Here is a 27826-nt window from a genome sequence, read left to right as displayed (position 1 = left end):
AATAAGCTGTGCGCATCAGCATGACGAGTTGTGACGAACGCTAATTTAACAGGTATTGTCTGCAGCTGTGTCAGCGAAAAGCTTAAGACACTCCGCGTTAGGTAATTGCTTCAATAGCAGCTGTGCGTGTCAGCGAAATGGAGGCTGGTGACACACGGAATGTTGCCTGGCAACAAGGACGTCACAAAGATACTTGCGTGTCAGTATTCATCGAAATGGAGGCTTGAAACGCGCCTTGAACATTGCTGGGCAACAATGAAGTTACAAAGATACTCGCACATGCGTTGTTGAGCGCTGACATGATGACGATGCAGGAAGACGAAAGGTCGAATGTGCGTTTATAGATGGCAGAATTTTACACACTGCTGCTGCAGCAAAAAGCTCGTGGTGGCATAGAATGGTGGATGCACGAGAGAGGGAACACGTGTCGTGCGTTAAGCAGAGTTTAAAAAATGCGTTTACACGGTGAGCTTTTCGTATGTGGAACGAGAGATAACAAAATTAAATCACGGAAGGCAGCGCTTTAAAATAAATCATATATATATATATATATAAAAAAAAAAGTCAGAATAAAGCGCTCAAATCGCCCTACCGTACTTGGAGGTTAAAAGTTCTCCCAAGATTACACAGCTTGAAGTAAGATTTGCCGAGGTGACAGCATAGATAGATAATTCTCCAGAGTTGCCAGATTTTTTCTTCTTGAAAATGTGTGTTTTAGGAATTAAGTACAGGATAACAAACTTGGCAGACAGGAATCTTGACTGGAATTGTCTTGATTGATGCACGCAGGGTTGTCCATGTAACCAGCTAGTCGCCAATAAAATGTAATTGACCAGGATTCAGATGATTTCTGGTTAAGTTATTTATTGTTACATGGATGAGGAGCCAGCCTGCAAGCAGCCAGCTCCAACAGACTCCCAACACCAGAACGAATCTTAACATTCCACAGTTACTAAGCATCGCATTGGCTTCTTAAAGAGGACACAACATACAAAGTAATATTGATAATACAACCCAATATATATACACACACACTTAGTTACTACACAGGTTAAGAAAACTGGCTGGAGTGGGAGGAAGGTAAATACCACAATCAAAAAGAGTTATGCAAGGCAGTTACTCAATCAAGCTATATTTCAATTAACAGTTGAATGAAGGACATAAACCACTCACAATTTGAGAAAAGCAGCTTAATGATGAGGCACGAAATTCAATGTTTCCCCAAAAGTCTCTTGTGATGGTGTAACCACACTGTGCAGCAAATGTAGGCGTAACCTCAAACACCGTGCCAGACCGATCTAAAACAAATTATGGTTACAATAAAATAGTTAATTTGCTTTAAATTTTGAAACTATCCACAGCTCAAAAGGTAAAGAATTTATATACAGAGGAGAAAGTTCAATGGTCTGTTTTAAGCGAAGGAGGTTCTATTCATCAGCTGCATATGCTAGGAGTTTGAAAGAACAGTTGGTGGAATGCCTTGATTACTTACTGGTAATAGCATTACCCAGTCTCTTGCCGTGATGACTTGCATAGAAATGCCCCTATGCCTCCAATCACAACCCTTTCCCACATATAACCACACTCCCTTATTTCCTGTTCTGTACCAAGCCCAAACACCACACAGTTGAACCGGTTGAAAAGGGCGGGGAGGGAGGGCCGGAGTCATCACGGCGAGTGAAAGACTCAGAGGAATACTATTAGCAGGAAGTAATATAGGCATTAGCCCTGCATTCCTCTCACCGTGATGACTTGCTACTGAGATGTACCAAAGTTACAAGAAGGCTGGACAACTGCACAGAATATATAAGTGCAAGCCTATGGCAAACGCAAATTTACCACAGGGAAGCCAGCAACATGGAACCCAACAAATTCTGAACCTTTGGACCCCAGACCACCTGAAAGTGAGACCCAGAGATAGGACAGTCCAACTGGCATCCAAACAGAGGTCCAGCAAAGTATAACCCTGCACTACAGCCATTGAAGCAGACATGCCCTAAAGAAACCTCCCCTGCATTCCCAGAGATGACAGACCTAACTGCCAATATACAAGTAGTATGTCAACTCAAGGCAGGAGTCTAAGGCTGATCCCCCTATGAGCAAGACCAAAACACACAAAGAAATGAGACCCGAAACACCTGCAGAGGGTCCAGGTAGACCAGAACTGCCCTTTGCAAAACAAGCGCCATCTCTCCAGCAGACAGAAGATCAGGAAACAAACATGGGAAGACACAGCTCCTGTAGACCGTGACAGACAACTCCATGGGCCTAACCAAAGAACACACCTGTTCAACAACTGAAAGAACGGAGACAGGCCAGACAAGACTACCTCACCCAGCTGACTAGCAGATGCTACAGTCAAAAAACAAAAAAAAAAAGAGTGCCTTCTTAGGAGAAGAGCAAGCAAAAAGAATCAAATTGGATTTAGAAAGCCCTCACTCACCAACCTGGTTGGTGACATGCTTCATCATCGGGCCCCACCAGGAAGGTAGAGTATCTCACCGGTGTGCTTCGATGCCAGAATTACTGCGGAGCTGGTTAGTATTGTTTGAGTGGCAAGTGCAAGGGATTGGGATTTTGAATGTCTGGGTTGTGTCCAAAAATAATTTTGTCAAGTGAGTGATGTAGGTGCTGGAGAGATTGTTCAGCTATATCTCACTTGTGTGTGGTTGACATGTTTCTGCCTATGTTGCTATTGGCTAAGAATTCTTCAGGACCAGTGTGTAGACCCCGGCGGTATGAGCGAGCTATGGCTCACCCTAACCAGGTGGTCAAGTATGTGAAAAACAGGAAAAAATTAAAACCTGCTGTTTCCGCGGGAACCTTCTTAATTGTAGGAACCCACCATTATTCTGAAAGTAAGAACAAACATACACAGATAAATACGTTCGTTAAGAACGTAGTCACAGGGCGTTATTCCAAATTAATCATGCACTGATGCTCTTCTCGAAGTGCACTGCAACTCATCTCAAGAAGCTATTGTGCGGTAAAGTGAGATATGGAAGTGCACATAGTTTTCACATTGTTAGTGGTAGTGACTAGATCCACTCGTAACGTGATGGTACCGTGTTTTTAGCGCCATTTCACCTGCACACCTGCTAGGGCGTTAAGTGGTATAAGTCTGTAAATACATACCCATTATCGGGACTCTCAGAAACTCACCAGGTGCAGTATGGCTGGTGGTTTAACGAGTAACTGAATGGCAAAAGGATAAAACTTACATGTGGGGTGATCATTAATCACACCATGGGTCTCGGGGGGGGGGGGGTGAGCATGGGGGTGATGCATAGTAGGAACACCCTGTAGTGAGAGGTAGAGGAATACGCTGAGGCTAGATACAGTTCCCACTCAAGCAGATTACTTATCTGTATTGTTGCGTGATCGTAGAATTTCTCATGCCGGCAAAGCCAGGTACCTGCTAGAGCCCTCAAAAACCGAACCCCCGTCAATAGGTCAGTCGGTATTTTGCACGTTTTTTTTTTAAAGGGCTGTCAGCATCGATCAGGGGCCCTCGTTTTTTTTGAGTCGGCGTCCCGATGGGGCTCCATGGTGCCTACGTCTGTGTGCAGCATCAGATTGGTAAATCAGGGATGTGGGCGTTGGATCATGTGCCCCGCGGCGTCAAGAGTAATGCTAGATCGCCAACTTCAGTATGTGCCTATGGAAGATTCAACAAAGCTTTGACAGATGTTCTTCTCGTCTCACACAGTTTACATGCGACAAGGAAGAGAAAGTTAAGGGGAATGTTACAGTATTTTAAAGAACAATGAATGGAAAAAACTCACAGAACAAAGATAACGTATGCGCTCATGCGTACATGAGTTCTTCAGATATGTCATCCCAACATCTGCATTGGATGCCTGTCCGACAATTACAGTGGAGTGTGCGATAGCAATGGTGCTACATGCATGCTTGCTGTGTCACACTTCTTTATTCTTAGTTGGTGTGTGGCTATTGAATCCCTTGTGGTGCGCAATGATATCGGCCAAGTGCGCGCATTACTAGTTAATTGCCTCTTGCGACTTGAGTATTAGTCAACCTAGGCGTGCGCGTAAGATGCTACAGCCACCAGACAAAACTCCCAAGGTGAGAATAAAAAAAACGACAGACACCAAGTGCTCACACAGGGGATACTGGAGAGCCCGCAAAACCAACAGCAAACCCCCACACAGACACCTACTGAGGGATAGAAAGGAAAAAGGAAAACCTTATAACGTCCTTGAAACAGACCTTGATCATTCACCAGGGGCCCCCCTGTCCCAGGGGACCAGAAAGTCATAACAGCCCACCCAGGGGCATTTCAGAGCACGAGGCCGAGGAATCTAAAGGGAAACCACAGGCGTACTCACACCAAGCCCAAATGATTCCCAATGCAGAGCTTACAACCTCCTGGTAGACAATCTTCCAGATGCCCACACTCGAGGACACAGGTAGATATACCCTCTAACATACCAACCCACACAATCACCAAGTCCACAACCGCCGTAGAAATGAAATCAACAGAAACTGCCACTCCAGACAGAACGGGATCTCGCCAGAGCCACCATCTGCTGAACCAGAAACCCCTGGATCAAGAATACAAACTGATAGCAAACAGCAAGCCCACAGGCCAAGAACCCATCAGGATATTCCTCCCCAAAGCAGAATCTTCTTACTCTGGAAACAAACCATGGATGACGTGCCTTGTCAGGGCACACAAACCAGCCCCGTAACCGACATTTTGGAAAATTTCTTGGGAGAGAAAAGCCCAGAGAGGATGGACCCCCTCCCCTCACCCCCTTTGCACAGGAGACTGGCCTGACAATCCAGGATTCAGTTTAAAAATGCCCTTAGCAAACCTACAGACTGATCCCCCAGAAACAACTCTGCACACCAAGAAGCCATGAGATGACAGACGACCCATGTAACAAGTCAGGGAAAAAGAATCACAGGGTTTATAAAGTGCAGCTAATCACCCAATAGGGTGTCCAGGCACTTTCTGGCCCCAGACGCTTATTCAAAAAGCCAGGTCTTAAGGGCCATTCGGAATTCCTTAAGGGAGGGGATGGTCCAGAGGTGTATAGGGAGGTGGAAGGAGCATGCTCAAACTTCTGCTTCGGTAGATGCCAGGAATATGGGAAAGAGAAAGGGAGGCAGAGCGTAGGCTTCGATGGTTAGTGGAAGTTCAGGCAGTTGTTAAGGTAGATGGGTTTTGGTTGTGTAAGGCAGTTGTGCATGGGTCAGCATCTTGAATTGGAATCTCCTATACAGGGAGCCAGTGTAGTCTCCTGAGGTGGGGTGTGATGTGGGTTAGTCCAGGATGACTAGTCTGGCTGCAGTGTTCTGTATGGTCTTAAGTCTCTGTAGAAGGTGTGCAGCGATTCCTATGTGGAGGGTATTGCCGAAGTCCAGTCAGCTGGTGATGAGGGCTTGTGTCATGGTGTATCTCATGCTAAAGGGGGGGGGGGGGGCACCTGATCTTACGTAGCATGCGTGGAGTTAGGAGGAGGAGAGAACATTGATCTGGGATATCATGGTGAGCTTATTAATGAGGATTCCAAGTTTTCTAGTGTGGTTGGAGGGAGTAGGTGCGGGTCCTAGATCTGATGGCCAACAGGAATCGTTCCATGTGTTGCTGGTGTTGTCAAAGATCAGTACTTCAGTCTTGTCTGTTCAGCTGCAGCAGTTCTTCATCCAGTCGGCGATGCTGGTCATGCATCTGTGGAAGTTAGTTCTGGAGGTGGTGGGGTCGGTGAGTGAGGGGATGAGCTGGGTGCAGTCTGTGTTGGAAATCATCTTGAGGTGTGGGATCAGACAATGTTGGCCTATAGATATATGCGCAAAAAAACTTCAAATCTCAGCATTTCCACCCGCCAATCAGACTCGAACCCAGCAATATGAGGCAGATGTTATTTTATTGCAATCCTCAAGCCTGACGCGTTTCGGACACCTTGTGCCCTTGCTCACAGCTCAGAAATTAGTTTGCAATTTTATAATTGTGTCATTGTGTTTCCACCACGTGATAATAGACAAACATAGGCACGGCTTTTTCTTGCAAAGAAAAGTCTGTTTCCTAACTCACATGGTCAGCACAGTCCACATAAAATATGCCAACAACAACATCTGCATAAATGCATTTCTAAACACTTCAAAAGGTCACAACCCATATACAAATTATACTTCAAAAGTTGGGAAGTATAAATTTCAGATTAATATATGTTTAAAGCGGGTCACAGTTAAAAATTCGAATTAGGCTAAATGCATAATTAATATAGTAAATAAGAAATGTTACATATATAACTATAGGAATCCAAAATTTGAAGATACTAAAACTAGAGGCAGTTCATTGTGCAAAATTCGCGAAAATATCATGTAAACATCTTATTGTGCAAAGTCATGCCAATATGACTATAACTCCTCCTGTTTCAACAACTTACTGCTTAAATGCGCAGAGGTGGGGATATAGTGCTCTATGCCAGCGTGCAACTAATGCAAATAAGTGACAAGTGCCTATAAAGTGCCATTGTAATACAAATGTACCCTATTTAAAGCGCTTGTGCTACTAAATCCTAAAACATTACATGAAAATCTAAAAACCACAAAGGCATCTTAGTTTAAACCCTACTTTAAAAATACAGGGTAAAACAAAAACTTAGCAGCCTGGACACTAATGCAGTTCATAAAGTTATGTACAAAAAAAAAAAGTTAATTTATATCTGTCAAATTTACCATACGACACTAAAGAACATGGTAAAGGTCCTCCGTGTTGTTGAGGTCATTAGGTGTTTTGCCATCTAATTCTAGTATCATTTTGGATTTTAATTTCCTCAACATCCTTTCCCCATCTCCTCCTCTTCGGGGTTTAGGAATAGCTGCCACCATAAAGTATTCCAAACAACTGAGATAGTTAGTGCATTTTTTTTAAATGACGAGCCACCGGATACGTGGCATCATTAACGTTGGCTCTTAGATGCTGTAAAATTCGGACGTGCACCTGGAGCTTGGTGCTTCCCACGTATCTTAAGCCACAGGTGCACGTCAAACTGCAAACTCAGTTTTACAATTGTAATTTCCTTTGATGAAAACTTTAAGCTAAAAGGATTCAGATACGATGCATTCTCTCCAAGCCTACATGCTCTGCAAGAGGAACACCTAGTGAACCCTTGCTTAGGTTGTAGCCACATCTTAGCAGCAGCTAATTCAGGATTTGTTTTGACAATGTGTGTGGTCATAGGCCTTTTCTAAATGTGAACGTAGGTTGTGTGGGAAGGCTGGGGGCTAGTAGCCCGTCAGTCCAATTTATAGGCCAGTTATGCCCAAGTAGACTGAATCTCTTTCCTGCCTATTACATGAGGTTATGGGTCTGGGACACTCCACTGTTTCAGGATTTTCAGTATAGCTCGGGTTAGAAAAAAGGAGTCCCTAGGTCTTGTATGGATTTTATTCAAAGCTTCCATTAAAATGGACTCACTGTAGCCTCTCCTAAATCTAATGAGGGCCTGTTTACATACAGTGAAGTCCTCATCAGTGCTGCAGATCCTCTTTAGACGCAATAACTCCCCAAATGGAATGCTTTATCAAATGTTTGGGGTGTGCGCTACTGGCATGGAGTGTCGTTTTTCCAGCCATCACCTTTCTATGTAGCGTAGTTGCTATGCTTCCATTTTTGATATAGACCAACATCTAAAAATTCCACACATTGTTTATTGATCTGCGATGTAATTAAGAGTAGAAGTATTGTTATTAATCCTATTGATCAAATCAGTGGCACTCCTTGCATCGCCTTTCCATACAATAAAAATTAGTCTATATACCTCAACCAATGTTGTACATGGTTGTTTTAATCAGCGAGGAATGTGCGTTTAAGGGTCTGCTCCTCCCATCAACCAACATGCAAACATGCATAGCGGGGGGAGAAGCAGACCCCCATCGCCACACCCCTCTTTTGCAAGTAAACATAATTGCAAAACGTAAAATAGTTATTAAAAAGACAGTAAGATGCTAGATCTAAAAGCATTTTGTTAGGAATATAACAATCCAAGGCTCTCAATCCGACAAAATGTTTCAAAGCATTCAATCCTATTGTGTTCTATAATGTGTACAGAGATTCCATGTCTAAAGTAATGATCCTCTGCCCACTGTATACTCCAATTTCTCAAGAAAGTCACCTGCATCTTTTAGGTAGGTAGTGGTTTAACCAACTCCTGTAAAAAATAAAAAAAATAGTACGCATATTGTGACACATGTTCTCCCACACTCCCTATTGCTGGGTCTGCCAGGGATAGACGAGATTTTTTTGTGGACTTTAGGAATTACATACTCTGCAAAGTTGGATGTTCTACATGCAGATAACTTATTCTTCAGTTCTCTTGCTGAATTGTACTTTCATATTAGTTCTCGTAACAGGACTGATCTTCAAGATGCCTACGTGCTTCTATTATATAGTCCTTTTGAGGCCGAATGACAATATTGCCTCCCTGGTCAGATTTAGTAATAACTATTTGATGATTGTCGCTTAATTTTCTCAGCTTATTGTATTGCACGTCATGATTACTTTTGTAACGCGTGTTTGATTTGGTGATTGTTTTTTTTAATATAATATACTCAGTAACAACTTAATGAAAAATGTTAATGGCATCTTTGGGCATTGACGGGATGAAATGAGACTTCGGCTTAAAAGGGCTCATGTCTGCTCCCCGTTGTTTAATGCTAGCATTCAACAGCCTTTCCAGTGTTGGCTGTATGTCCCTAGAATTGATCATTCTCATTGTTCCCTTCACTGAGATCGTGCATAGCCAATAGTGTGGAAACATCAGCTGGTGTATAATTAAAATCACTAACAGGGCAGTAGGATAGCCCTAAAGCTGTAAAGCTAAGTTGTTTCTCTGCTTCTGATAGTGCAATAGTGGATAGATTAACAATGGTATTTTCATCCAGGGCTACTATATTATATACACACATACACATGCACTGGGGAGGTTGCACAGGTGGAAAGTGTTCAAAACTTTCAGCTTCAATGCATAATAAATGAAAGTGTTTTTTCCAATCAACATATCCTCATTAATTGCTTGCATGTAATTTAAGTGTTAACACTTTCTATTACATGCTTTTTTGCTTGGGACCATTGATTAAGGATTGTAGTAGACTACAATGTAGCATGTTCATTTGTCCACAGAAAAAGAATAAGGCAGCCGATTAGGTTGCACGGAGCAGAGTGATACTTAGACTGGAGAAGCAGAACATAGCAGTAAGAATTTGTAAAGAAATGACTCTGTATGGTCAGCCCAAAAGTTTGACAGATGGTGGCCATTTGTAATGTTTTCACATTGTTACTGTGTTTTAAGAACAAGTTACTTTTGTATGAAGCCGAACATTACACACAAGTGGAAAACAAGTCAAGACATCACAAAGTCACCATGAAATCCGCAACAAATATGCTACCACCACCTAATCTGGTACAACATGCGCATCACCGCAGACTAGATCAATGCAGACTGCATCAATGTGGAAAAAAACAGCAGTAAGGAAATCTGGACTATCATCCATGAGTTAAGCACACCACCAGAAAAATCACTCGACCTCTGCAACAAACTGAATTCTTCTGCAGCAAAAACACCTCCACATACAGTAACCACAACCGGGCCCCACCACCCTCGCAACTCAACTACCCATCAAGGTTTAAGAACAAACCCTGACATCCTGGCCTATCATTGATGCAACCTCCAGCACCACAAAGTCAATCCTCTCTAAATCCTCTATCGGACCATAGCTACCACCACACTATTACTAAAGGACTCCTACTGATGAGCAAAGCACAAACACCCACCCTAAACACCTTCAACTCAGCCACTTTCCTGGACACCTAGAATCATGCTACTGTCACGCCCCTGCTCAAGAAACCCTTAAATGACCCAGCCATGCTTAACAGACCCATATCCCCTCCTACCATACATAGCTAAGATCCTAGAGAAGGTGATCAACTTACACCACACCGACCACTGCAGTAACCATCACCTCTTAATCACCACACAATTTGGTCAAACTACTGCAGAAACTGCGTTCATTGCCATCTCCGATGACATCCACATGACCCTGAAAGAGTGGTACATGGAAAATCTCATCTTCCTGGACCTCTCTGCAACATTCAACACTGTTTTGCAACCCAATCCATATCAAATACCTTCAAGAGGTTGGCATCCAAGGACCTGCTCTTTGCTTTAACAGATAACATAAGATGCCAATCTAGCACTGTACTCCCAAGAAGCTCACAAACTCATGTGGACTATCTTAATATTAATCTCTCAGCTCTAACCTCTCCAAACCATACAGGATACCTCTGGCCACTGTCATTTACAAACACATCAATATCCTGCCCTGCATCAACAATGCACAATTCATACTCTCCCTCGCTAACAGGAACCCCCAACATCAAAAACAAGATCACCTGCATAACCAAAGTCGCTAACTGGATGAAAGCCAGCTGTCTCAAGCCTGACTAGCCATAAGTGGCAATCTTACGCAAGAACACCTTGAAATGGTACTCCAACTGGTGGCTGGCCAAACTTGACCTCATATCCATACTAGGAAACTCAGAATCAGATGTCCAACTGAGAACAGCACAAGTCAGTGAAGTTATTGCATCCTGCTTCCACACACTGAAGATGCTGTGAGGTCATCAAATGGCTCCCAAGCATCACCAGATTTTTCTTGTTTTGCACTTACACCCTAGTCACCAGCAAGTTGGGACAACAGAGCACATGCTACGCTGGCATCAGAAGACTGCAAGCCGTCCAGAACTTGCATCCAGACTCATCCTCCACCTCCTACACAGAACTCACATCATATCAGACCTAAAGGAGCTCAAATAGCTCCCAATACTCACACACCTACTGGAAGGACTACTGATCACCTCGACTCAAACAATATTTGAATAGCTCTAGGATCAGCTCTACATACAGCACAAGACTCCCTGGACAAAACCACAAGTGTCAGGATGGGAAAGAGGAAATTAAGAGGGGATTTGAACAACGAACAATCACCCCTCCAGCCCCACAATACTGGATACCAAGTTACAATGTCCCATGACTCACATGGACACAGAAAGAAGTTGTCCCTCACTTAAACAATGGGTTTAAGCTCCAAAACATCAAATCTGCCCCTCTTAATGCTTTACTCCATTCAAGTGATGCAAGCCCAATACAGCTACTCCAGGCCTCCGACAGAGGCTCCAGAGGTGGTTTTACTACCCCCCGTGAGAAGCTGGCTTGGTATATGGTGTATTCTTATGTAAGGGGGCACCTTGCACCAATCCAGACAACCCTTCTTGTGATTTTAGTGGTCTTAGACAACCTTAGAGAGCTCTCAAAGTGGTAGCTGTGGAGACCAGCCTTCAGGCTTAGTCCAGAAGGAGCGTAAAGCAGCTTGATTTACCAGAACATAATCTTATAGCTATAGATTAAGTGAAATAAAATACATATTTTTATAAATGCACGGTTTGGTTCTATTATAAGACACTCACTAACATACATCTCCTAGCCGGTGATATACACAGTACTTTGCAATAAAAACAGGTAAGTAGCACGAAATACACAGTGGTCGCCAGGGAAAGACCAAACCATATACTAAAATAGTGGTATACGTACCATGACTTGAGTCAAAACTATACCCAGAAGATGAAGTGCCAGGGACTTAAGGAACCACCCAAGGTGAGTACCCAGGAGCCCCAAGGAGGCAGTGTGGAGAGTGGGAAGACAACCACAGGATCAATGCAAGTCAATGGGTAAATCGCGGTGGCAATTTTAAAGAAGGACCCTTACCAGTGGACCCTAAAGAAACCCAGTGGAAGAAAGGTTGGAAATCTACCCCACCCGTGGATACCTTAGGAACCAGTATACCTGCATCAGGGAAGCCGCCTGCATAGGTGTGTAGTGGCGTCAGAAACCACCGAACCTATTGGAGAACTTTAGGAAGAGGCTGCTGCTGGAGAAGGTGAAAGTGTCAAGTGGAATCCAAAAAGGTGATTTTAAGATGTGAAGAACCTACAAGCACAGGGGACAGAGTATGCCACTCAGGAGTGACCAGGGGGCACGGAAGATGAATGCCCACCGATGTAGTGTTGCAGGAGAGCAGACAGTGACCATGAAACTGCAGCTGTGTGGAACATGTGATGCTGTGGAAGACCAGGAGGTGTACACGAGCTGTCCCATGTCAGTTGGAGAGTTGAAAGGGAGGGAGGGGGGGGGGGGGGGGGGGTCGGTGTCCAGTGGGAGCACCAACTAGCCTTGGCAACTGCAACCAACGTGGAAGTTAAAGTAGGTGCAATGTTGACACCATCAAGGCCCAGGAGACTCACCACAAGCAGGGGAGTTGGGCAGGCCAGAGCAATTAAGGGAGCCCAAAGAATTCAAAGATTACCCTCACGAGGACCCACAGGCCGGAGTCACTGGAGTCGCAAGAGGCCCTCGAACAGCTCACCGAAGATGAAGGCCCACGTTGCAAGTGATGTGGTGAGGACAAGGATCTTTAATCACTGGAGATGCTGGAGGTGGGGGCTACTTGGAGTCCGGACATCTTAGTGGAAGGAAGCCAATAAACCTTTGCAACTGCAAGTTGGATTCAGTGCACAGGGGTTTGGTTCCTGCGACCAAGACAAGGGATACAGGCCTCAAACTTGGCGAGAGGGCAGGCCTCTAGGGTTGTGAAGAACCACCACCTGTGTAACTGACAGAGTACGTGGGAGCCCAGGATCAGCAGACCGATCAGCTTAGTTGCAGTGCCTGCAGAGGCAGAAGTGGCTCCTTTACTTCAAGGGAGATTCCTTCAGGTTTCTTGGATGCACACAGGCCTTGGAAGTTGTGTGGTGCACGGACATGGACGTTGCAGCAGATCAGCAGGGTGACTAGATCAGGAGTCTTCACAGTTGCAGCCTGGATACCCAGAGTGAAGTCCTACAAAGTCCAGAGTGCCCAATCGAAGAAGTGATGTCTGAAATTAATCTTGCCCCACAACGAATCTAGGGACCACACCCACAGGTATGTATGTATAGCACATTTATAAAGCGCTCCTGTCACCCATCGGGCATCCTGGCGCTGTGATCTAACTAATCCTGCAGCAAAGACAATACTGTATCGGCAAGCTACTCAGTCCTTGGAAACAGGTGAGTTTAATTCTTTTTTTAAAAGAGAAGAGATCTCCTAAACATCTAAGCGGCAGTGGCAGATCGTTCCACAACTTAGATGCCATATTGACAATAGAGCGTCCACCCCCCATCCGCTTTCTCCGGATTTTGGGGACAACTACCAAGTTAGCTGAAGCAGAGCGGAGAGATCTAATAGGGATGTACCAAGAGAACATCTCCTGTAAGGGTAGTGGTCCCAAACCATGTAGGGCCCGGAAGACCAAGCATAAAGCTTTAAACTCGACCCGCTGAGAGATAGGCAGCCAGTGCAGATCTTTAAGTGCTGCAGATGACGAATCAAAACGTCGGCGGGATAGTGCTAACTTAGCAGCAAAGTTCTGTACCCGTTGTAATTTGCTTAATGCCGTGATAGGTGCCCCCAGAAGCAGTGCATTGCAGTAATCAAGTCTACTTAAAATGATACTGCGCACTACTTCTGGTCTAGCATGGGCGGGAAGCAAAGGGAGAATCTTCCGCAAAGTGCGCAACAGCCCCATACAGGAGGACACTGTTTTATCAATGAAACCCTCTAGTTGAAGATTGGGTTCCATTGTCACACCCAGATTACGAACTGAGCTTGCCGCTGCTACCGTACCCTGAAAGGAGGGAGGCCAAAAGTCCTGCGGTAGAGATGGTGGGACACGGTCCGCTGAGCAGTGCAGCACCTCCCGTCTTGGAGCTGTTAAATTGCAACGAATTATTACTCAGCCAGGTCGCCGTGGAGACCATACAGTGGTGAAAGGTCTCCAGTGACACCGCCTTCTCCGCCTCAAAGGAGAAGATAAGTTGGGTGTCATCAGCATAATTGGTGACAGTTATGCCAAAAGATTTAATTAACTTGACCAGGGGGCGGAGGTAGAGATTGAAAAGAATGGGACTGATGGCTGATCCCTGGGGTACGCCCTGCCCTACCCTTCTGATGGTAGACTTGAAGGGAGGCAGGGCAACCACCTGATGTCTGTTGGCCAGGTATGAAACAAGCCAGTCTCGGGCCAGACCCATCACACCAGCTTCCTCCAATCTCCTGGTCAAGATGGCGCGTTTGACCGTATCGAACGCTGCCGACATGTCAAGCAGCACTAAAAAGGCTGCCTGACCATGATCGGCACGCGAATGAAGGTCACTCAAAACGGTCACCAAAGCTGATTCGGTTCCATGCGCTGGCCTGTCCCCGAACTGCGCCATGTCCAGACAGTCATTGGCTTCCAAAAAACCGGACAGATGTTTCGTGACCAGTTTCTCCAAGATCTTAATCGGGAAGGGAAGCAATGAAATAGGTCTGTAATTAGCGGGGGATAGGGGGTCCAGTGATTCCTTCAACAGCGGAGAAACTACCGCAAGCTTCCAGCTGTCCGGAACGTGGGCGGAACCGAGAAACTGACAGCAGATTGCATGGAGAGGAGGAAACAGCTCCTCCCCAAACACCTTCCAAAACTTGTGCGGAAGTACATCAAGAGGAGAACCTGAAGACACACTATCTGCTAAAGCAACAAACTTTGCAAAAGAGGGGGAGGGAAAGCTGTCCAACCCTGCTCTCCCAACCTCCAACTCTGATGTAGGCGGGAGAGCGGCCTCTGAGATATTGGGACTCAGTTTACTCAAGATGGTCGCTTAAAGGTAAGCCTTTAAATACCCCAAGGAAAGGGTTGGGACGATTCAGGGGTCACTCCCCAAGGAGGGGCAGGATACTCCTGTCCTTTGTCCAGTTTCGCACCCGAGCAGGAGCCAATGGCCCTCTGAACTGGACTATGTATGGAGGGCACCAAGTGTGCCCTGCATACAGACTGTGGCGCTGGCAAGCGCCTCCACCCTACCCCAATACACTAAACCCTGTCTGGGAGGTGGTCATACCTGCCTGTGACCGGATACCTATTGTTCTGCCTTCCCCTGACGGAGTTTGGCTCAGCAGTAGGAGGGCAGAAGCACATCTCTGGCCGGCACCAGCCCTAGATTGCTGTCTGTCTGGAAGACTGGTACCAGGAGCACAGAGGGCCTCCCAAAGGAGCTTTACGGTGCATTGACTCATACCCCCCTCCACACAGTTTACGGAGGTACGATTCCAACATGTTCGATACCAAACAGGATGGGATTTGTTACAGCCAGGTTCGATATGGTCATTGCGCGATGACACGGTGCCCCTGCATGTTAAATGGCTGTCTCACAACCTAGGTGAACGGACTCCGTAGGTGTGTCCTGTTCATGCAGGGGCACTCACACTTAGAACCGAGCACCCTGCCTTCAGGATTGTAAGGCCTGCCTTAGGGGGGTGACTTATATGTTTTAAGTACAGTGACTTTAGATATAGGTAAACCTAGATCATTCGTAAGAAGTGTTAGCACCAACTTACACAGGCTGCAATGGCAGGCCTGTAGTTGCAAAGTGAGTGGTCTCCTATGGGTGGCATAATACATGCTTCAGCCCATGAGGGACCCCTGGTGTATCTATGCCCTGGGTATCTTAGTACCATATACAAGGGACTGATTGGGTTGCACCAGTGTCCAATCTGGGATGTACCCAAATACTTACCAAACCAATTTAGGGTAGAAGGCACAGAGACTGGGGTCCCGATTAGCAGGATTCCATTCCGACTAGCCAGAAACCGCATTACATAAAGCAAAAAGTGGGGGTAGCCATAACAGCAGATCTTACTTTGACACCCCCCTCCCTCCGTAAATCACCAAACTCAGAAGGCCTCTAAAACTAAGCAGACCAATATACCAAGAAAAGGAAGCGTCTCCCAGATAACCAAGTCTGGTAAGGCACCAGAGATTATATAGGATTCAGGAACCTTCCCAGCACCTAAAGAACAGGAAATCCTAGAGGCAGGTGAGAACATGACAGTGAACAAAGGACGAGGGTGGAGAAATCCAGCATTTGGAAGTGGATGTGATCAAATTTCTACTCTCCTGCGGGAAGAATTGACAGATTTGGGCTAGACTGGATGCTATAGACCGGGCTTTACAGGACCTTTAAAAACATGAAAGGGTCCCAGATGGTTTTTTCTCCCCACCCAATGAAACTCCTAATGTACGAGGCCATCCAGGTTTGCTAGAGCCTACTCAGAGGAACCAGCCCCCGTGATACTCTGAATTTGATCCCTACACCCCTGGCAAACGTTTGAAAGTGGTCAAGATAGACCACAAGCTCAGGGTGGTCCCAGGGGATACAACTATGAAGAAGCACCCGCAGGGTTGAGTGCAGCCCACAGTCAGAAGTAGAGGGAGGCAGAATAATGCAAGAGAAAAACTACTCAAAGAAACAACGAGTAATAGGCCTAGCCCCTGCTGCATGTCCATATGTAGTCATCGTTTTAGGGGTTCCTAGATTAAGAAAAGGGAATTATACAAAGAATTGTTTAACAAAACCATAAACTGGCTGGCACGTAAGAGGCTTTCTGCACTCACACTGACAGGCCAAAAATATTTTGATGGTCCAAGGAGGGTGTGGTGGATTGGCCCAGGGGCTGCAGACTGCCAAGGTGATTGAATCATTGTTAATTTTAATTCCCCATTCCTAGCTAAAAGACTTTATTGTGAAATGTGAGCACACATTTAGAGCAGAGTAATATTGATTGATGGCCCTTGGTTACTTTTAAAAACCTAATTCGAAAAAAAAAAAAAGGGCCCCCACTCAAGCTTTCAGCTATGTAGGATGGTCCGTCCACAGTAAGGGCTCCCCTAATTGCAGACAGGGAATACGCCAGCTGGGCCAATACCTTCATCCCCACCTATAATTGTTACAACGCCCTTTCAGACATGGACTTGTCAGGTCAGAACCAACGTATCACCAGGCAACATGCTTGGGGAGGAGAGATCAGAAGAAGTAAGATCAAAAGATACACTAAAAGTAGTCATGGTACCCCGAAATCCCGAGGGTTTACCAAATATGATCAGCTGGAATATAGCTGGTTTAAGCTCTGACAGATGAGAAGGGGACTGATGTTTAAATCCTTTGATATTATGTACATTCAGGAGACCTGGGATGTAGGGGGGTCAGTTATTTATGGATGTTTTGTCATGTCCAACCATGGAAGGGGCAAGGGAGGTCAAGCAACTTTTGTGAGCGTAAAGGCAGACTGAGGTGGAGCAGATAGCTTTTGACTCTGGGATTGTTTTGGGAGTTTATATCATTTCCCTGAAAGGGGACGTTCTCAATCATACGAGTTTATAACTCACTGTCCCCAGAGATTGCTTTTTTTTTTTTTTTTTAAGGTCCCGACAGATACCTTTTATTACATTAGTGGGGGATTTTAGTTTGCATCCATGTACGACCTGTACTATAAGGATGGAGATTCTGAGCTGGGCTATGAAAAGGTTCATTTTAGCCATTCACGCCAGGGAGATGAGATTAATCTCCTATCAGAATTTAATTTTATTACCTTATCAGGCATGGAGGATTATGGTTCACACAAGACGGTACCAACCTCTAATGGTAGGGGAGCTTCTGCCACCACTGATTTTATCTATGTTTCTGCAAATCTGTAATCACTCCTAGTGGGGTTCAGGACCTTTTGGAGTATTTTAGTGACCACAGCCCCCATTTGGCTGAATTTAGCTGTAGTGGTTTAGGGAGGAAGCCTCTCGACTTTTAGCATTTCCCTTACATTAAAAGAGCAGTGTAGGCAGATTGGCTGGGGTAGGATAGTTAGGATCTTTTGAGGAAACTGGCTGGGGTAGGATAGTTAGGATCTTTTGAGGAAACTGGTCAAGGTATGCAGTCATGATTTCTAAACTCAAATTCTCCAGACCAGGCAATCTTGAAAGCATACTCCAATATTGGCAGAGAGGTACAGAAAGCTCTTGGTACTAAATTGAAATCGAATAAGGAAGGCCCTAAATGGTTTGACAAGCCCTGAACGAAGGCTTATAGGACCTAAAGCCGGTCCTTAAACAAAAGCCAGGGAACATGCTGGCTGTTCAAGTGGCCAGAAGAAATTCTGTGCAAGCACAAAAGAGCCAACTGATAAAAATGGCATGGGAGGATTTAAAGGAAGCGTGAGGAGAGAAATATTCTAGCCTTCTGGAGAATTGTGAACCACCCTGTTTTCAATTGAACAACACTACCAGACATGAGAACCAATCTTCACTAAGAATTGGGTTAAACATTTTGAAAATATTTATTGCAGTGACTGTGTCCCTAGCTCTTATCCAGTGCCCAAGTGGGGGTCACTACTGACATTTGAATTAGAAGAGATCAGAGAAGGCATAGCGGGAATTACATTTGGAAAAGCGCCGGGCCTGATGGGGTGCCGAGAGATTTTTAAAATCATGTAAGGATCTCTAGGCCCCACTTATTAAACATCTGGATTCCGCAGCTCGTGGCCATATTCCTACATCCTAGAAACAAACAATTGTTCCAGTTTTTAAAATGGCAACCGAGAGGACCCAGCGTGCTACCGTCAGATATCACTAATAGCCGCTAAGGTCCTGGGCAGGATTCTCCTAAAACGATTGGCAGATTGGTCTGAGCAACAAGAAATTGTGGGATATCAAATATGGCTTCAGGCAAGGCGACAATTGAACAGAATTTTAATCTTTATTAATTAATTAATAAAGAACTGTTAACAAGCATTGGCATAGCCAATAGGTCTCGCCTTTGGGACCTTATAAGTGTATAGCCATGCAACAGTTGCGTAACTAAATACTTATAAGGTTCCAAAAGCGAGACCTATTGGCTATGCAAAGCGGCCTTGCGGCCGCGAGGGTGATCGCGATCAATCAAAGCTTTCATGGACCTCAGCACAGCATTCGACACAGTGGATAGATCTAAACTGTGGGCTGTGCTGAGGAGCATGGGAGTGGAAGAGGCCCTCACAGCCCTTTTTGCACCCTCAACACACGAGGCTAGAGGCTTCAGTGAGATTTGGCCCCATGGGAAAATGCACTATGCACTTTCAGGTAAGACGGGGGGGGGCAGACATTTTGACCCCCATGCTTTTTATTTTGTACCTTAATAGGCTAGATTAGTTTAAGATAAAGCTTCCGGGACGTGCCAATGGTGGGAACTTGAATGGTCCCGGCATTATTGTACGCAGATGACTCAGTTCTTATTGCGGACATCAAATGGCTTAGTTATTTTTTTTTTTATGAATTTATGGAGGATTTAGGACTCAAAATCAATTTTAAGTCTTATACTATGACAGTAAGCCCAAAAAACATGAAATCTAAAACGATCAATGCGTTGTTTAAGTTAATAAAAACCATAACAATGTTGTAAAAGGAAGGTCTGTCGATTTACAGTCATTTCAAATTTTTGAAAGGCATTTAATTTTTTTTTTTTTTTTATAAGACAGTTTTCACATAAAACAGACTAAAATGGATCAAGTTGCGGTGTCAAAATTATCAATATTGGTATCACATCAGTGTTAATGTAAGGTGCATTTGTGCAGCGGATTAGGGTTTAGAAACAGTCAATGGATAATTGAGCTGGACTGGCGGCATGAATATCCTTGGGCCATGTTACCTTTTCATAAAGTGTCAGAAACTTAATCTTACAGGTCAGTTGAGGACCTGTTGTGCCCAGACCTTTAATAATGGCAGATCTGCAAGTTCGAATGCCCCAGTCGTTAAAAAGCTTTTTTTTTTTTAATAGCGAAACCCAGATAGATTTTAAGAAGGGGCAAAATAGATGAGAAATACAATATTGCCTTACTGCACCACATAAGCTACATGTTTTAGGGCCATTTTACTTCCATGTTGGTTGGTCAAACTTAGTAACACCCCAAATCTGATGTTCATCTTATCTGAAACTAAAGCTAATGGCCATGTTGAGTTTAGGTATTCCGCCGTGCGTATTGACATGCAAGATTGGAGGACCATCCAGGCATGGTACCGCTTAGCTAATATGCTTTTATCTTCTAATAATGAATGAAGTTTGGCCGCTTTGTTTATCACTCCGCGGAAGGCTTGAAAAGGAGGGGGGGGGGGGGGGTGAGGAGGTTCTGCACCCAGAGTTCTGTTGTGTTTGTTTCCTTCAATGCGGTTTTCAAGAACTTACCGTGATTTGAACTTGGTTCTTCTGCCTGGGCTCGCCACAAGACATTGGATCGATTCAACCAAATTTTGTAAAAAGTTTTAATTGCAGGGTGTTTTCTCCTAATCTCCTGTTGGAGAGACTAAATTCCAATCGTACCTGCGCTGGGGATGCGTTCCATGGTAGACTAAAAATCTCACTATACAAGAGTTTATTGCTTAGGGAAAACGGATAAGGTTATTTAGTATTCTGTTGGATAATCAATTAGATTGGGGATCTCTGGTAAGAGCACGTTTGCAATCTTTCAACAGGGTAGCATATGGCACAGACTCCTTTTCTAAGCACTTGGGTCATAGCCACGTGAAATCTATTTTACATCTCTATAATGTAAAGTGAGTCTCGAAAGTGGCTTTGGAGCAGAAATATGGGGATATAAACCCTTCCGCCCAATAGAAATTTCTGAAAATAAATTTTTTAGGAGATTGTTACAAGTTCTCCAGAGAAAAACGTGCATGAAGAGAAGCAGTTTTTATTTCTTATTTTATTCAACTTGGCAAAACACTCTTGGTTCTCAAAAGCAGAACAGCAGCATTGGGCCCCACCCCTTTGCCCAGTAGAATCGCTAGAAATCTAGGCATCATTGACTATCAACTTTGAATGTGAGACCATATAGCCTCCACATGTGACACCTGCTTTGGCACCATGCGCCTTCTTAGAAAGATCTTTAAATGGCTCCCATTGAACTCCGGTAAAATACTCACCCAGGCGCTGATCATTGGCCGGCAATGCCGGGTTCCTCACCTCCAACAAATACCTTACGCCCCAACCAGGGGCACCCAAAATATAGCAGCATTTATGGTTAACAACCTACCACCAAGGCCTCCATCAGCCCCCCACACCGAGCCTTAAATCAGCTCCCTAAACGCAAGAGAGCCCTGTTCAAAGTGCTGTGTATAACTTGCACATCTTTATTAGGCTCTGGTCCCCTAAATACCTGCAAACAGGCTCGCTCCTTATACCCTTAGCAGGAACTTGCGCTCCAACAACCAATCCTTTCAAAGGCTCCGCCAGATTGTACGGATAAATACAGAGGCCGTACCTTCTCACTTGAGCCCACGCCACTTGAACAAAACCACCACTGACCATACGCACATGCCCTAGCTTTACGGAATTCAAGAAGCATCTTTAGTCCTGGTTGTTCTAAAATACTAAAGGTCAGCTATCTGCCATCCAAGCGCCAAAACGTCCCTATCGGGATGAGTCATGTGCTATATTAAGCAATTATAGCATAATATATGGCCTAAGAGGGTGCAAGAATTTAATAGAAAAATTGTGATAGATTGCATGAATATAGATGTGAGCCACCATGAATACAGATGTGAGCCACCATGAATACAGATGTGAGCCACCATGACTAAGCTATGTCAAAACCTCTAGACCACTGATCTGGTCAGTGAGACTGCTCTTCCCCCATGCAGCTCCACCACTAAGTGCTGCCCCCGAGCTCAGTTACAGGGTGCTAGAGGCCCTCCTCCACCCGCAGGCTCCTGCCTGTGCCTCACCCTGGTGGTCCAGTGGGAGAGCACTCTGCTCTTCTGCCCTCTGCTTTTTTTGCTCTGTCTGTCCTCTTCCCCCTCGCGTTGTCCACAACACTGATGCAACCGTGGAACCTCCTCCCTCCAGTGTGTCCTTCCGCCTCCCACTTTCCAGCTGAAGGCCCTTCCCCTGATCCTTAATGGCCACTACACGGCTGTGCCGCTGGCACGTCAAAGGCAAGCCCGTCTGCGCCCAGACCGCGACCAGTGCCAGGAGTCCCAACAACTGCCAGCTTTTTACACCAAGCAACATTCAAGGCCCGATCTCATGCAGACACTGCACGTTCACCCACGTCCAGAACCCCAAGCAGCAGCCCCAGCCTACTGGACATCACCGCTCAACTGCATCCTCCTCAATATGCGCTCCCTACACAAGCACGCCATAGAAATCTGGGACCTCCTCAACACCAACGCACCAGATTCCACCTTTCTCAAAGTCTGGACCAACGCCAACCCCGTGCCGGCCACCACCACCATTTCAGCCCGATGCAAGATCCTGTTATCATGACCATCCAATTCAATGTAAGGACTGAAGGGGAGAGCGAGTGGATCTCTGGATTAGAACTCGTGATCTTCAGGTCAATTAAACACCATTTATAACATCAACATCCTAATCGTTGAACAATCGCCATTTATGGAGCGCTACCGCCATCATGTGGCCACAGTCTAGTTAACTCGCCTCTAGGCACGTCGCCATTCCTTTCCCATTAGGATTCGGTTCGTGTTTCCGTAAGCAACGTGATTAGAATATTGAAAAGGGGAAAATCACATCAAGTTAACGCCAAGAGCCTTTTTGAGTCCGGCAAAAATATGACCAGAGTTGAAGCACATGTAAACTGTAACGGGATACAAAGTATTCTGAGGTTACATGTCGCGTGGCGTTTCAAGGAAAATCTAGCGTTTCAAAATATTGCCCAATGCGGACTACGTAGCTCTCTGCCGAGCTAGGAAGAAAACGCTTTATGAGCGCTAGGTCTATAAACATCAGGCGGCATTTAAGGTTTTTAAAGTTATAAATTCCAAATACAGACGGAAAAAATGTAGTTTCAAAGGTCAGAGCGCCTGCTATCTTTTTTTCATAAATCCAAAATTCTAACATGTTCAGATTTGCACTGCCTCACCAATTACGGAAGCAACGGTTTAGAATCATCATCCTGCTATTTGGAGTTACTTACGATAGCTAGAACCACCTAGAACCACCCATTAAACTAACTTATACTTTCAAGTTAGAATAGTGATGGAAAGGTGCGAGCAATGAATTGCTTGCAATCAACCACATGGCAACGAGGGTGGTACCTTGTGCCCCCCCAAGGATGTAAATATATCCATTGCTAGCAAGAGCCTTCTTAATCCTCCCCTATTTTAGCGTCCGTACGACTGGAATTATGTGGCGATAATGGTCCAAATTATGTGGCAGAGTTGATTAAATTGTGCGATAAATAGGCAAATTACATATCAAGTATTTGTCACAATAATATACAGACCCCCAATCATAAAAAGCATAGGTTTAAGCCCTGCATTTATCGGGATGAAAAACTATTCAAGAAATGCTATTCGAAATAGGAATTGGCAATGAATGATTTTTTTTACGGTGACACACACACTCACCGATTAATGGACGCTGCCCTTGCTTTGTCTCAAAGTAAACCAGTTAAAGTAACTGATTTTTGTATTCAGCAGAAAGCAAGCGTTTATTACATTGGTGCGCCTTTCAATCTGCACGCTCCAATTAAGAATAGAGCTATGAATGACAGCCCTGAATCCAGGAGACCAGATAACCCTGCTACAATTTAGGAAAGACCCGAACACGTGCATCTAAAGAACACTACAACAGGACACGGTAACAGTTCACTTCAGCGCTCAAACCTCATCTCCCTCTCCAATCATGTGTCTGACCTTTGACCCCGTTGAACTCTCACCAGCCTCAGCCAGGTTCCCACGCAAACATACAAAGACTGGAAAGCTGGCTCCTTTAGGAAGTACCCAGTGTTAACAATATATGCCTCCGGGAACGCTTCCTTACTTTAAACAGCCCTTCATACAGATGACGTATTGGGACGTCTGAGGAATCGGATCCAATAAAATTTCGACGTCTTCTGGGTTCTTCTAAACTATGGAGGGCCTTCTAGAAATTGCCGTTTAACAGCACTCTTGAATAATGTAACAAAACAGGTTCATAGCAAATAAATAAAAACTTTTCAAGTTACTTGAAATTACATTTTAGTAGGTAAAGGTTCGGTCCCTTGTAAAGACAACAGCCCCCCCCTCCCAGGCCATCAAATTGGAATGAAAGTATCTCGGCGATGTCACATCTTTAAATGCCGAATAAAACAGGCAGCTAAATGACCAGACACGGGCTGCAAAGTACTGGGTACATCACGTGACCCGCCGAGGTGTGCGGCGTTTAGTGGTCGCGGTCCATCAAATGAAGCCATGTGTCAAGAGTAACGAAACCATATTCATAAGCAAGTCTGTCCATGGAATCGTGGTAATTCCGAGATGCCCTTCTTTCGAGCTGCCCTTCTTTCGAGCTCAAGTCAGTAGAACATAAAGGCCAGAATCTTTGCATTCTGGGACTTGTAGTTCATATAGAAAAGAAAAATTGCAAGTTCCAAGATGCAATGAAAAACAGGAATGGTTGAGCAAGGCAGCTTCACCAGAAACAAAGCGGCACCCCTCCCCACTTTGCTTTTCATCCCACGGCCGCACATAGGTCTGGCTAACATCCCTGGTACACGTTCTTCGAGTATTTCAACACAAATGTACTTACAACTGCCCCCCAACCCTCCTTAAAAGCAGGAGATGATTTGAAGGTACATTTAGCCTGAACAAAAAGGCAACCTTAAACATCCTTTGGCCAGAATAGAAGGACGTGGAATACAAGTCACCTCTTAAAATACACTAAAAGATAGGCCCAAAACAATATAAATAGTAGAGGGAGAAAACGGAATGCGTATGGCCTATGGTCCATACTACAACCCCCCCCCCCCCCCCCCCCCCCCCCACCGCCTCCCCTCCCCACCACCACTTCTCACCAAGGACAGAGAACCGCACATGTTTGCCCAGGAAGTAAGAAGCATTCAGGGAAATCCTCGCCAGCGATTCTACGCAGTCCACGACCATGGAGTCTGGAAACAGAGACACAGAAAGAGAACAAGTGTCATATTGCGGTGCGTCAAACATTCGACGATAAATGTCGGTGAAATCTGAGAGTTAATTTAACCTGCAGCCAGTGTGGGCTGTGCCAAAGCCCTGGAGACCAATGCCAATAAAAGGGTTAACCTGAAGAAAAGAAAGAGAACATTAACGAAAAGAAGTCACAATTCATCCCTAGAAAGGTTTCATCATGGCTATCAAAATAATTGCATGAGTTTAAGAAAAACATAATGCGCTTACACAAAACTCTTTCAGTGGGGTCAATAAGACCCAGGTACAACTCAAACCCCAAACAAAGGCTTTGCGTGTTATTGGAGTTATATTTGCAACATTTTCGACTTGCTCTATAGTAAGCTCAACGAGTGCATTAAACTATTTACAAGGAAACGTTGCCTCAAAAATACAGAGCTGACCAACAAAGCTCATACTTCTAACTACCTCATCAAAAAAGGCATCGCTGGACCCCACAGTCACCGGGGCTGATGGCAACAACCCTTTGGAAAAACACCGACCACAGCCGCCAAAGCAAAGAAGAAAACAAACAGCTGAGCCTGCACCTAATAAACGGACGAACCCACAGGAAATCCGGATTCACTTCCGGTTTATAAAAAGCCGGCTGTTGAGCCAATGGGCCACTTTAAGACCACCCACTTGTTGCTGCACGAGCACACCTTTGCACCATTCTCCTGATGTTATTGGCGCGCACACTCGCCTGCTTTACAATTGAGTATTCAATGTACACTTTTTTGAAGGTTAAACGTCAAGGACATGAGTAGTCAGCAGCCAAGTGAGTAAAGTAGGCGGCATTTCCATTCACAGGAGCCCAGCATCCCTGAAGTACTAGTTGTAACTACTACTCCTGTCAAGAGTGAGGGTAAAATATGTTTTTGTTAAAAGGCACATTAGCACCACTATAGAAGACAAAGCAACAAGCCATAAATATTTCACAGTTTTATTATTGTCTGGTATTTCTTTCAGTTTCTTTAATTTCTTATAGACCGGGCATCTTCATGGTTAACAGCTGGCTCCTTAATATTGTAAGGTAGTTCTACCTTTGTAATCATCAGCACGTTGCATTCTGGGACCTGTAGTTGATCTATTCGCAATAAAAGTATAGCCTAAAAGTCCCACCCTGTGCATGCAGCTGGATAAAAATATAGGGGACTAGTTAAAGGTGACTGATTACATAAGGCCACTTAGCAAATCTGCATATTTTTTCAATTATTTGTTTAGTTCACATGCTCTTGGTTTTGCTGAAAGCCATTTTCCTATTTACTTTAGCACAGATCATTGATTATGAATTAGTACAGTCTACTCGTAATGCATTGTGATATTTGTAGTTTTTATAATACTAGTTCTATTTACTGGTTTCAGAGATCAGAAAGTTGGCTAGCTCTCCATTTTTACACTTTCATCTGAATACAGATTTGATCTATGATACGCTATCCTTTTAAGTTGGAGTGCTTCCTGTGGCAATGCATTTTGGGAAAATAAAACATGTGCACCTTTTATCTGTCTTGCATTATAACATCTTTCCCTGCACCGTAGTTTTATAGGGTTTGTGAATGCTTCCTTCATATGTTCGTAGTTGCCAGACATTACTGTAGCGCGGCGGGGCCTGGACAACTAGGCCGCAGCAGCGCTCAATAAAATACACTCGACATTGTTACCTTTACACCTGTGGCCGGTAGACCCTGAGCGGTCTGCGGCTGTTTATTTATCCCCTCGGGTCGAGCCCGCCCGAGGGGTGTGTGGATGCATGGAACTGCTACATTGTAGTAGAGGGCTCGGGTGGCTCTCTACATCCCTCCTTTCTTTCGTTTCCAGACCACCAGGTACTCCCAGTTCACGGGGACGTATATACAAAGTCTTTCAGTCGATCACTTGGCGCAGGATTAGGCCGGAGACCATACTTCTGGCTCCGGGAGGTGGGACTGGCTGGAGCACTGGACGGAATACTGTCGGATGACTCAGTTGCTGTGCCTTGATGCATCGACCCGACAGCATCCGCACCACCTTGTCTTGCTCGCCGGGGTGTCTCCAGCGACGGACTTCCCATGATGGGTAATGCAGGAGGGGAGGAACATGGAAGCGTATCTCGGTAGTCAGATACTTCTTGGCCCGGCTCACTCTCAGCCGTCTTCTTGAAGCTGGACACGTTCCTCATTACAGAATGTTGTCCCTTTTGGTCCCTTGAATGCCCACCACGGTCCATACTTCCGGCTCGTAGGGCGTCCGGAACTTCCAACCGGGGTGTCGGTCTTTGATCACTACCCGATCTCCCACTCTTAGCTGTAGGTTCTTGTGCCCTTCGGGCTTCGCTGGCTTTTCGGTTCATTGTCTCCCTCCTTGCTTGGACCACCTCATCATCCCGCTCCACGGGCACCCACGTCGGATCCGACGGGATACTGTCTCGTGGGGCCCGCTTGAACAGTAGATGAGCCGGAGCATACTTGGTTGTGCTGTGAGGGGTCTGTCGATATGCACCAAGGAATTGGTCAAGAGCTGTCTCGGCATCCTCTCCTTCATCCACCGCGATGCGCAGCGCTCGGTTGAGTGTCCTCATCAGACGTTCCACTTCCCCGTTTGCTTGTGGCCACAGCGGAGTGATCTTCCGGTGGCGAATCGCCTTATTCTCAAGATACTCCTGGAAATCTTGGCCCTGGAACGGGGGTCCGTTGTCAGACTTTACCTCTTCCGGCAGCCCCATCATTGCAAAAGTCTTGTCCAGAACCCTCTTCACCTGGGGAAACGCCGTTGATGTCACTACTTCCACGATGGGAAACTTGGAGAACGAGTCGACTATGACCAGCATGTGTAATCCATCTGGGAAACTCCGAAAGTCTAGGCTGATGTGAGTCCAGGGGGTCATGCTCGGTTCTTCCGTGATCACTGGCACCGGTGCGGGGTCTCCTCCGGTGATTGTACAGGCATGGCACTGCCTCAC

General features: G+C 45.3%; 1 protein-coding gene across 1 annotated transcript in view; it reads right to left on the bottom strand.

Annotated features, from left to right (window-relative positions):
• The window catches only part of LOC146816765 (uncharacterized), a 132149-nt gene extending 106686 nt beyond the window's left edge, over positions 1-25463 (bottom strand). Inside the window, exons 1-4 of the mRNA XM_085610640.1 lie at positions 25318-25463; positions 24947-25005; positions 24759-24851; positions 1174-1298 (exon numbers count right to left, since the gene is read on the bottom strand). Of these exons, the coding sequence (XP_085466766.1) occupies positions 1174-1298; positions 24759-24851; positions 24947-25005; positions 25318-25334 (294 nt within the window). The 5' untranslated portion in view covers positions 25335-25463. The remainder of the gene's footprint in view (positions 1-1173; positions 1299-24758; positions 24852-24946; positions 25006-25317) is intronic.
• Positions 25464-27826: the final 2363 nt, after the last annotated feature.

This window comes from Triturus cristatus, chromosome 6, assembly GCF_964204655.1.
Source record: "Triturus cristatus chromosome 6, aTriCri1.1, whole genome shotgun sequence".
In the NCBI taxonomy this organism is placed as follows: domain Eukaryota; kingdom Metazoa; phylum Chordata; class Amphibia; order Caudata; family Salamandridae; genus Triturus; species Triturus cristatus.
The sequence above is the reverse complement of the archived record's forward strand: the minus strand, read 5'-3'. Positions and strand labels throughout refer to the sequence as shown.